At 37.1% G+C, this 12,291-nt stretch overlaps 1 protein-coding gene across 1 annotated transcript in view; it reads left to right on the top strand.

The window, feature by feature from the left end:
- Positions 1-3,921: 3,921 nt before the first annotated feature.
- Positions 3,922-12,291, top strand: part of ice2 (interactor of little elongator complex ELL subunit 2) — an 11,588-nt gene continuing 3,218 nt past the window's right edge. The window contains exons 1-11 of the mRNA XM_024281482.2: positions 3,922-4,765; positions 5,371-5,472; positions 6,271-6,613; positions 6,686-6,805; positions 6,879-7,013; positions 7,156-7,272; positions 7,498-7,657; positions 8,806-8,987; positions 9,066-9,813; positions 9,890-10,059; positions 11,479-11,608. Coding sequence (XP_024137250.1) covers positions 4,752-4,765; positions 5,371-5,472; positions 6,271-6,613; positions 6,686-6,805; positions 6,879-7,013; positions 7,156-7,272; positions 7,498-7,657; positions 8,806-8,987; positions 9,066-9,813; positions 9,890-10,059; positions 11,479-11,608 — 2,221 coding nt within the window. The 5' untranslated portion in view covers positions 3,922-4,751. The remainder of the gene's footprint in view (positions 4,766-5,370; positions 5,473-6,270; positions 6,614-6,685; positions 6,806-6,878; positions 7,014-7,155; positions 7,273-7,497; positions 7,658-8,805; positions 8,988-9,065; positions 9,814-9,889; positions 10,060-11,478; positions 11,609-12,291) is intronic.

The following is a 12,291-nucleotide window of genomic DNA, read 5'->3' as shown; positions in this document are numbered from 1 at the left end:
TTTCTATATTCCCTTTTCGAAAAAAAAGACGTCATTTGTCAGAACACGTTTACCAACTGGAGTTTTCAGCACATGTTCCGTCACATTGAAACAATCTGCTTTGGTTTCCAATGGTGTCATCAGGGTCTTTGCAAACGATTACCCTCTTTCTTCAAGGAAAAAAATAACCAAATATTCTTATGCAATACTAAATCTGTTATGTTTGGGGTTTTTAGTAAATATGCTGTACATGAGTAATAATCTCTCCTTTGATCCAATGCTATTTGGATGTGCACAAGCCCTCTATGACTAGTTAACCTCAGTCTCAGAGTAAAAAAATAAAAAAAACCCAGTCTGGAACACTGCTAGACAATCCAGGTTGAGGGGGCCCAGTTAGCCCTAAGAGCAGCAAACGTGGAAGGAGGAGGAGGAGGAGGAGGTGGGAAACGCTCAGGGAGGTAACGGGTGGGCCGAAGACGCAGCTCTCTTTCCTCCGGATCTGCAGAGGCATTTGATTGGCTCTTCACGGGATCTTTCAAATCTCTCAGTGGGAGAGAGGAGCCTAGCTGAACCTTTTTTGTTTGTTTGTTTTTTGGCACATTGAACATGCAGTTCCTGTCAGGAAATGAAGATTTGGCTGCTTTCCTGTCCAAAAAAGAAAAAAAAAAGTGAAATAAATGAGTAAAAATTTGTGTTTTTTTTTTAAATGACTAGTATTTTGTAGCATGTGTTATTACTCACATTTAAATGTTTTTGTCAGATACGATCAGCTGAGGTCTGCCATGAATAAGAGCTCTCGCGTCAGTGTAGAACAAGCAATATGCCTTGTGTTACAATTACGGGTCTCCACAATGCAGTTTTTTTGAATCAACATCCACCTTAGAAATGTTTACTTTCAGTTGATATGACGACTTAAAGCCCCATATTCTGTTTTTTTTTTTTTTTTCATATAAAAGTACGCCCTCGCACAGGCCTGAAAAGTGATGTCCTTCTTCTGTATATTTCTTATTTGCAACGTCCCAGTTTCAAACTGGAGATGGAAACCTACGTGTGCTGTTCAATCACTGTATAGTATACAGTCAAATGTGCTGGTCCTTCTGTCTCTGCTCTGTTGTCTGTAAAAAGCAATAGTTTGTGTATGCGTGTTTTTCACAGTGTGTGAATATAAAAAAAAAAGAACCCAGACAAGGCTTTAATAATTACAGAGGAACAGGGTTATGTGGATGATGAGGATTTAGTTTTATTTTGGGATTTTTGAAAGAAAGCAAAAAAAACAAAAAATTTTAAAAAACAAAAAATCTTTTAAACTGCAAATCCATTTGTAATAAGTGTTAAGTTAAAAGCGTGACTTAACGCCGACCTGACGACTTGAACCGATTTCGGACTTGATGAGCAAACAAGTCGCTCAGATCGGCGTCACGCCACACTTAAAGTCGCCAGTATGTGATCCAGAACTAATGCTCACCCATCACCTTTGATGAAACCCTTTTTTTTTGTTTCTTTGTCTCAAAAGCACAGGTGGCAAGAATTTATGCTTAAAATAATGCTTAAGAATATAGTTTTAAAAAGAAAAAGAGAACTTTTTTAGCCATAATCGAATGTCAAGCAATAATATATGTCCGTGTATTATTTCTTCATTCTTTTGCATGTAAATACACGTCTTATTTATCACATTTTGTGTTCCTTTTTGTGATTTTTTTTGTATATTTGATTGGTTCCCAGAACCTGACATGGCCTGGTTTTATTTTTTATTTTTTTTCTCTCATCCTCTCCCTTCATCCTTGACCATATTTAATAGAATTATTGACCACGTGTATAAAGGTAGCGTTGTAACTTCTGTCTGTATAGGTAAGACAAAAATACTGCTACTAAGGCCTCCCCGGTGAAAATATTTATCTGTTTTATCACCTATCTTAAACTCTTTCTACTTTTTCCTCCCACTTTTTAGAGTTAGTTTAATAGATAGGGTGTGTTGATGTTTTTATTTTCTCTATTTTTCCCCCTGACGTGTGGTGCTAGATAAGTTGATTTTTAAGCCAGCTATTGAATTCTAAACCTGGCTGCCCTGTTAAGGTCGCTCATTTCGTTGCCTATTAATGTATTATTGATATTAGGACTCACTGAATAATAAAGATGATTAAAACGATAGTGGTAACTAATACCCAGCATGCACCTGTATCAGTGTGCTCGCCTTGGGTTAAGGCACTTATTTGCTTCTGGCTTAGAGCAAAAGTAGAATCTGCTAATTAACAAGTTATTTAAGATTGCTTTTCTGGTTTGTGGAAGAAAAAAATTCAATTTGAAACAGCAGTATTGTGTTTATATATATTTTTTCTTTCTCTGATTGTAAAAACCACTCACTGAGGCTATAGTTTGTCAGGTTTTAAGATGCTAACTATTTACCTCCTCGGTCTGCATCGTCCTTCCCCCTGATGCAGGGAAGTGGTGCTCGGCTTTTTCCTCCCAGCGGCACCTCGGTTATGCTTTTGGTAGCCCCGCCCCCTTCCTCAGTCTTGCGTAGCTTGAAACGACGGTTTCATCCTTTTGCACCGTGTGAAGTGTTAAAAACGTACATGAAAGGGTTGCCATTTGAAGAAAAGCTAAAAACTCGAAGAAAAAAAAATCAGTTGAGCTCTTCTCTCGACTCTGTAGCAATTATCCGTGAGAAAAGGCTTGCAATAATACCCAACGAATCACACTGAGTGCCTCTCGGTGTAACAGAATGCATACATGGTTTTGATTGTCTTTTTTTGTGTTTTCCTCCAAGTGTTTCTTTTTCTTCATGTGTCGTGTCGAAGGGTTTCATTCTATACTGTCGGCCCTTATTTTGGAAAATCTAAAAGCTTGTAGGGTCAATAAATTAATATTACTGATCTGCTCACTTGCACTTTTTTTTTTGGATCAAGCAAAAATGTTATTGAATCCCCCCTGTCATTTATTTTCTGTTTGTGGTTTACAGTATTCTCATTTTCTGTTTTTTTTTTTCTTGCAAACAGAATATTTCCTAATGCATTGTATATTCAGTATTTATGTGTTTGTAAAGCGGACATACAGGACTCTGTATTTCTTCAAACTTCTGTGTTCAGTGTGCTCCTCCGTCTGAAGGGGAACTTCACATGTGTGTTAGCTGGAACCGCTGTGGATTCCTTTTTTGGGGATTTTTATTTGTTTTTTCTTTCAATGTAAAACAAGTACAAACTATGGAAAAGCCCAAACTTGTTGTGTGGTTGTCACAAATTTCTAAGTCGCACGTTTGCTACTGATTATTAAATGGGGACAGATGATCATGTACCTTTTTATCCAGCTCTTTTGAACTCTCTTTAGCAGGTAGTCGATTCACAAGCGTAGTTTTGCTCCTTCTTTTCTGATTCTTAAATATGAAAATAAGTATTTTGGTTCATTTTGTAAATACAGCTGTAAAGAAAAATAAGAAATTTAATGTTGTCTTTTAAATACTTTTCATTCTAATATGAATGTTGTTATATTGTACTTAGAAACTGTACCTTTAATATTACCTTTATTAAAAGTGCATTGGACACATCGATTTTAGATGTGCTTTATGTGCTGTTATCCCATAATAAAATTTACCGCTTGTAATGGGCTTTTCTTTTCCCCTGATTGTCTGTTGTCTGCTGTCTGTCAAGCTCTCCCTAACAGAAAAATTAAACAAAAAGCACATTTTTAAGATGCAATTATTTCATTAGGTCCAAGCGTCCTCACAATATTTAAGAAATTCCTTTTATTTTTCCATCTTTTAGTTATAGATAACACATTTTCTAACTTAATATGAATGTCTGAAGGGAATTGTTATTATACATGTTCAATCAAAAATTAACCAACTCTAACCACTGCAGTTCAGAAATTATGTGATATGAGTACAATAAATAAGATAAAAAGAAAAAACTGGAGTAGATACAGGCATGAGTGATTTAAAAAAAATGAAACTATCACAGAATGAACCATAAAAAAGGATGTCCCACTTACTTTTGTGAGTAAGTAATTAAGTTAAATTAAATCTTTACACTTTTGCTATAATACCAGAGTTAACCTTATAAGATATAAAAATCAGTTTCTTAACATTATAGAGTTTTTTATGGAACAAATGTTTCTTCTTTTTGTACTTCCTGCATCAGAATAGTTTAATAAATAAATTATTTGGTTCTCCCTTGTTGAACAAAGTAGTAGAAGTATAAATTAAAAAGAAAATTTGAACCTATTTCTTCTAAAGGAATTAAATCATGTTCTGTTTTAATAGATTATGGTCAGGCACACAGAAATCTACAAAAAAAACGTATATACAAAGATGCTCCTTTAACCCTAAAGGAATATAGAAATAATTTCATTAAAAATGTAAGAAAAAAAAGAAAAACAAAGTTAATCTCTTTTGGCTGTATTAAATGAAATGTTGTTGATGGGATGAGGATGATGAAAGAAGAAGTGCAGGGAGCATCAAATGAATTGGCCTCACTTTGCTCTTTTTATTTGAATACATCTTCTAAATTCACATTAATTTACAGGTTTGCACCTCTTAATACATAAATTATGCATAAACACGTTGTAATATAAAAAATAATAAAAGCTGCACAGATATATAACCTCAGCCTGTCAAACACCCAGAAACTGTCATTAGTATTCTGAACACTAGGGGGCAGTGAATGCGCACTAATAACTGTAGCACGCCCCTATTTTCCCGCAGACGAAGAACCATGGCTCCCATAAACAAACGTGTGTTAGCTAGCTAGGAGACGAGTAGAATAACGTTTGGAGCAGCGATGGAGCTCGTGTGGTAAGTATATAACTTTATTTAGAATATACACTGAGGAGAAACTTAATTATACTCTGCATTAACTTCTACCACGGTAGAATGAGCGAACGAGGAAACAATTTGAACACTTTTTTATTTTATTTTAAGCAGTGAAATAGCTGTTTGTTACAGTTGATAAAACACAATGAAGATTGAAAATATGAGCATAATAAAAGCACATAGTCTTAATTAAGTTTCTTTAAAATATAATTGGTGTCAAGTTGTGGACGCAAAGTAAATATTAGTGGAAGCTTTAATTCTTGGAATTAGTGTTTTTTTATTTTTTCCCCTAATTTAATTGTTATTGTTTATTACAAACACTTAGAGGAACAAATTGGTTTAAGTATGACACTTTTTGTAAATTAAATCTCATGTTTTCCTCTCTGAATAAAACCCAGTTTGCTATTTACTTTAAATACTTGTAGTTTTCTTACACGAGCAGGCCCATTTTTCTCTTGCTTTTTTTATTATGAATATTATTTTTTTATTGGTTAGAAATTAGATATCTGTATATTTTTTGTCAGTGGTTTATATCAGAATAATTGACTATCCTTATTAATTTCTTGTATTTCACTTCCTGATTGCAGGGATGACCACCCAGTGCCTGATGGTCCTTTCTTTACCAGAGATTTATACAACAAATACTCTCTTGCACCTCATATTAGAGAAATCTGGGCTTCTCTCCAGAGGTTTGAGCCTTTTTATTTCTTTGTCCGTACCTCTAAATTTAAAGTAGGGCTTTCAAATTTGTTGCGTCTTTAACCCATATAGTCAATAATAAAGACAATTTGACTTTTTTTCTCCAACAACTGTAGGAGAGTTATTTTAAACAGCTGATTGCACAGTCAGAACAGCAATCCTTGTTTTCTTTTTTTTTTTTTTTCCTTTTTAGCATTTTTTTTTTTAAGTGAGCAAAGACCCTTTTAAAATGAATATTTTAACAATGAACACCTTGAGTCTTTATAGAGTCTGAAAAACAAATCAATCAATCAAATTTTATTGATTAGAAAAGTGATGGAATGCTTCCTAGGATATAATTCTTTCTTTAAGACATTGATTTTATTTTCTTCAAATATGAGTTCAATAACCAAAATCATGTAAGTTCATTTACCAGTTGTGAATTTTTCTTTATTTTCAATCCAGAAAGTTTGTTACTAATATTTAAATTTTACCATATGCAATTAAAATTAATCCATAACCAAATGTTGGCAATTATTTTTTTATTGAGGTTTCTAAACTAAATCCTGTTTTCTACCTTTTTGTTCTAATATGCAAATAAAAACCTAAAGGTAAACATTTACATTTGCATTAATAAACATTTAAAATATAAGATTAGTTTGCAACAAGTCCTGGTTTTGCTAGTCACAACATGCAATTTATCACAATCAAGCATTTGAATAGGTTGACAGCTTTAATTTCTAATAAGGAGGGGTTTTTTTAATACATTCCTAGCTTTTGAATGTTTTTTTGCTCTGGTTTTCTTCAAGTTCTGCAGAGAATTCCACCGAAAAACAAGAGTCTGAAGTCGGGGCTGCAGAAGCCCCCAGCTCCCCATCCCTAAAAGATGCCGCAGAGTTAAAAGGCAAAAGTTGCATCAGCCGCCAACGGCCCTCCTGGGACAGCACTGATAGTGATGCTTCATGTGCAGTCAGTGCTGAGGGCACTGCAGACACTGAGGAGGGAAGAAAGACTAAAGGGAAGCAGATTGAGGCCGTGGCTGCGTATCCTGAACCCAGACTGCCCTTTCCCTGTCTGTCCAGCCTTTCCAGCAAAGAACAAAGCACTTATGTTGGTTATTTAATGAGTAAAAAGAGCAGGAGTCCTCCACAGGTAACAACACGCCACCTCTAATGCTGATAATAATTTGTTTGCTTTTATTTCACATACATTCTTCTGTTTCAGCATTTAAAAACCAGAGTGAACAATGAAGTCACGCAGTTCATGAAGTACCTGCAAGATGTGGCTAAAATATGCGCTGAAGACTACAACTTCATGTCACCAGGAGCTTTGCAGTACACAGAGGTGCTAAAGCTGCAGGATCTCCTGCTCTGTCTGAAAGTGCTTGTACCATAAAGCCTCTTTGTGTTTTTTAAAGGAATTGTTCAGAGCTTGTTTAGAGGACATGAAGACACTCCCCCAGTTTTATCAGATCCATGAGATGACCAGTTTAACTGGGGGAACCTTCAATCCGGGGCTGGCTCTGACCTTCGAAAAGCAGCTGCTGACGATGGTGCTGTTCTGAAACTTCTTTCCCTTCACATTATGCAATTTTCCGTGTGTGTTTTCAGCTTTACCATTTGAATTGCAGAGTCTCGTTTCTGGCGTTTGATTAACTTTCCGTATTTCCATACTTATCCCCTTTATTTCTCCAGGGCAACGTGAACGTTACCGACCACAAGATAGTGCCTGCTGATGCGCAGCTTGCACCGGATTATCAGAGTGTTTCATCAGGGAGTCCTCCAGCTAAAAAGGCTAAGGACATGCATGCTGTAAGCAATTGTCCCCCTTTTTTTAATTGCTCCTATAAAGCTGCTCAAAGAAGATGCTAGAATGGGATTCATCACTGCGGGTCTATTGTAATCTCATGTTGTAATACTCACCAAGAACACTAGAGGGTGCTCATGTCACACTATGCTAAAGAAGAGAGCTTCATCCCAGTGGAAGAGCAACTCTAAAACAGTATCAGTATTTGGTTTTCCTGTTTTTCCCTCCAGATGATCACAAATGATGTGAACGCAGAAAAGCTCAGCGGTTTGTACGAGCCGCACGTCTGCCTGACTCGGGATGCCTTGTTTAGGCTGCTGGACAATCACGGCCCTGATTTTGGGGACCAGTGGGAACTGCCCGTTACAGTAAAACTATCCCCAACGAAAGGTGTGTCTGCATCCTGAAATATGCCCAAAGTAACAGCTGTAAAAGTACATGATACACTCTGCAGGGTTCTGATCCTTTGGGAAACTGTTATTGATTGGTAGGAATTAAAGAAGCAACAAAACGTCTTCTAGGTCAAACTTTTTAAAGTCCAGTTTATTTTAAGAAGAAGCCTGTTATACCTGAATGACTCAGAATTTAAAAAAAATTAGAATATAAATAATCCTCTCAGAAACTTAACTGATTTTTGTTGGTCTTAAAATAGATTTTGATCTAAAACTTAGCTTAAATTATTAAACTGCTTATGAAATGTTCTATATTAGTGTGAAAATTGATATGTTGATTTAGTTGGACTCACAGAGTTTCTGCTTTGATTAAAAGTCCGTTGATTTCAGGAAAACAAAAGTCCTAATAAAACTCAAAAGCCTTTAGATTTTTGTGTTGCAGGAAATGCTGCAGTCATGTGTAAAAAAAATAAAATAAAATACCAGGATCCCTCCATCGTCTACAGAAAGTCCCCAAATAAATAAAAAGTCTGAACACTACTTTTTAACATGCAATTTACCATAAACTTTACACAAAGAAACATTGCTTCCATTTGGTTAATGCAAAAATCTTAAACATTGAACAGAAGCAGAAAGGTTTGCTGGACCAGTTCGACCAAATCCAAAGATTAGAACAAAAGTGAGATGGTTTTTGTTTATTCTAGTGGCTGAAAAACGAGAATGTCAGGGAGCGGCTGCAGCATGAGCAGACTACTATTTGTTAAGTACAAAAAGCATGCAGTCAACAAAAACATTTGAAAGTAAGGTGCAAACAGAAATTATCTATTTAAAAAAGCATTTTTATATTTTAAACAATTTCAATAATGCTTTTAACTTTGGATGGCATTAAAAATGTTTTTGAAAGTTTTGTTTTGAGCAAAAAACCCAACACATTTTTAAGAAAGAGAAAATTTGTTCAAAGTCCAACAAAATACACTTTCAAAAAAGAAATAATGGATTTAAAATTACAATAAAAGAGAAAAAGTTTTTCTGACTTTTGCAAAAACCCTGTTGCAGCATCAAAGCACTGAAGACTTTAGTCAAAAATTCATAGAGTGACTATTTTGTGTTCTGTTTAACAAAAACAATTTGTTTTGTTTTTGATAGTGAATAGTCAGAGGAAAATGGTGTACATAGACCCCCCTCTTCTGAAGACGGAGATTCCAATCAGAGACAGAAGTCGGCTCTTCCATGAAGAAAGTTTGAAGCTCTCCTTCATAAACAACGGAAGTCGAAAAGTCTTCCACCTGATGACGGAGCGTCCTGTAGATGACCAGCAGCTCCCACCGGTATGCAAACACATAAAAGTGGTCCAATTGTGCAGCATTTTATAATTATCTATTCTTTTTTTTTTTTGGCTTCTGAAGGCCAATGTGTCTCAGAGAAGTTGTGCGTCTCTAGAAAGCAGTGGGCTTGACTTTGAGATGGACCTCACTGATCTGGAGACGTTTGGAGAAATGACGACCGCTAAGAAAGCCCCGAACAAGGAACGGGTTCAGAATAAAGTCGCACCCGGTTCTCCGCTTTTACGAGGGACTAAGAGGTGCAGTGAGCAACCTCCAAGTGCTGACCGCAGTCCACAAAAAAAGGCTGTTCTGTCAGATGTTCACCCCCCCAGAGCAGAGACGTGTCAGTCCGATAGTGAGGCACCGAAGAGTAAGGTGAGACAAAGAAGTGAGGAAGACCAAGCTCAAGACTCGGATGATGAGAAACTGGTCATCGACGACTTGGGATCTCCAGCAGCCACACTCGCTAAAGACCAGGATCAAAAGTCCCCGACCCCCTCTACAGCCCCCCCAGCTCCTGAGTCTGTTCCCGCTCCTGCAGAGACTCCGTCCTCCCCTAGAGTGACAAGAAGTGGACGATCGTACAAAAGAGGGATATCCTGCGGGGACCAGCTGAGCGAGATCCTCCGCATGCAGTCAGCCATGTTCAAATCTGCCAGCGACACAGCAGCCGCCAAGTCCAGCAGATGTGTGGAGCCCGCCGTTCAGCCTCAGCAGACGTCTCTGGTCAAGCCCTGCGTCACCTCTTACTTGGAACGACAAAAAAACGAGGACGGCGAGACGTCTTCTCACGAAACCTCCGTCAACATCAGCACCACAGAGCACAAAAGTTAGTCCCTGATGTTTTTCATTTTGGACCTTTTTTGTGTTAGTTTGGTCAAAACATGATGTTCATCTTCTCCCAGAAATACTTTCACAAGACCTCCAGGCCTGTGCAGAAGATGAACAGGACTATGAAGCTCCAGTGGAGGGAAACGTGTTCTACAAGCTGTACAGTCTGCAGGACCTGCTGCTTTTGGTGCGCAGCTCTGTGTCCCTGACCCACAGCAGGCACTGCGGCAGCAGCCAAAACCAGGTAGTGTTTGGAAAGACCCTAAAATGATACATGACAGATCCTCTCTTTGTTGTGTGACGGCTGTGGAGCATTCACACCAAAGGGATCCATTCAAGGTTATCATGTCATCTTTGAGTCAGATTTCAGTTTTTTGGCTTTCAGAAAATACAACTTTGAAAACCCTGAGACATTTGGTTTTTTACAGCAGCCAAAAATATCAGCAAAAGCTGATGATTCCTCCCATTGATCACAATGCATTTTCTGCAGAGAAAATTCTTGAAAGCCATTCTTTAGCTTGCGAGTACTACTGTATACCTGGGCATAAAAACATGAAGACCGCACTAGTTGTAGTCCATCATCTCTGGATTCTGACTGTGTTTTTACTTTTACTCTGAGAAAAATTATTTAAAAAATACAAGTTTTTGTTCAACCAAGAAGGACGCAGCCGAACGGCTCCCTCTGCCTGCTCGTTGCCATGACGACCTCTGACGCACAGAATCGCATACACAAACATCTCCAGTCCACAGGTCTTTTAAATCTGTGTAAAGTTCTTTCCCACTGTGCTGTAAATATATTACAAATCCATCTAATTACACACATCTGACATGAATTCAGTTTGTATTCTAGTTTTTTTAGACTTAACTTGCATCCATTTCCCTTTTTTTAGATTATTTGGCATTTAATTATATTTGCATGATGTTAGCTCATTTAACTAATTTGGGATGTACTGTACATTTTTATGCTAACTTGTCTTTTAGATTCTATATTTTAGCAACACTTTTAACTAATTTGACAGTTACTGACATTTTATTTGGTTTTTATCCAATACTGTTTTGGCTAATTTGACATTAACAAACTTTTTTGCGCTATTATATTACATTTCTTTAAAGTTTAGTTACCATTTAAGTCACATGTTAGCTTTTCATTTATTTTTTTTATTGCTAGTTTGACATCTGAGATTTTTGAGGCTATTTTGTAGTTTAACCAATAATAATTATTAATGATAATTTTTGGCTAATATGGCAACTGCTTTATTTTTTAAAGAGTAATTTGGCATTTAGCTAATATTTTAGTGACATGCTTTTTGTTTTGGCTAATTTGACATTTACTAAAGTATTTGGTTCTTTATTGAATTTTAGCTAACACTTTAGCTACATGCTAACTTTTTTTGACCAGTTTGACATCTACTTAAAATTTTGTGGCTATTTTGAAGTTTAGCTAATATTTTTTGCTGACTTGCTAGCTTTTTTTTGGCTAATGTGGCAACTACTGAGCCAGCTAATATTAGCTAATATTTTAGCAAGCTATCACCTTCAATGTTTTTTAGCTATCCGTTTCAGTATTTGAGCTATCAGCCCTAGTATCTTCAGCAGCCAGATTCACACTAACATTATTGCAGGTAATGCTATATATCTAGTTTCTTTTGTCTCTTCTGAACAGTTTGTGCCGGTGCACGTCCTGCCAAAGCTGGAGTACCAACTCTGTTACGGCGTGGAGTGTCTAACCAGCAGTGAGGCCTGCGAGCTGTGGACCGAGTCGTTGCTTCACTCCAACACTGTGTCATACATCGGTAAACATTTGAAATAAGAAGTTTTCTCATGTTTATTTCTGCATAAAAATAAACTTTGTTTTTTGAGGATCTCAAGGAAAAAATCTCAGCGAACGATTCTGAGTACTTGACTGACTGAAGACCACAAGACCTATCCTCCTACAGACCAGCAACGTAGTCTTTAGATGACTCACCGTCCTACTGCAACTCTGTAATGCTCAAGTTTACTTTGTTGCCATGGCTACAGCCACATGTGATTACGCGGGGTTAAAGAGAATGCTGGGTCTGGTGGGTAGAAAGCCTAGATTATAATCGGCAAATACATTTGTCAACATGGTTACTTTTCTTTAGGCTTGAGGGAAAAGTTCCACCCTGTTTTTTTTTTTTTTTTTCTTATGCCAGACTTTCAGAAATTTTGACTCACTGACTGTTCAGGGGTTTGATGACGACATGAAATCCTTAAAAAATGTTTCCCTCTGTGTTCTCCAAATATTGCCCCTAGAATATGCTGATTTTGTGTTTCTTCACAAAAATACATATTTCTGGACCTGGCGACTAAGAGTCAAAACAGTGGGGACCTTTCAGCTTTAGGAGCATCTCCAAGGTGACGGCATTGCGCAACATGCACAGCAAAGCAAAGACTTCCCTTTACTCATAGTGCCTCATGCTCGTCATCTCGTTCTGGGTCATGTGGACTGTCATCC

Source organism: Oryzias melastigma, linkage group LG6 (genome assembly GCF_002922805.2).
Source record: "Oryzias melastigma strain HK-1 linkage group LG6, ASM292280v2, whole genome shotgun sequence".
Lineage (NCBI taxonomy): Eukaryota > Metazoa > Chordata > Actinopteri > Beloniformes > Adrianichthyidae > Oryzias > Oryzias melastigma.
This window is presented reverse-complemented; position numbering and strand designations above follow the sequence as displayed.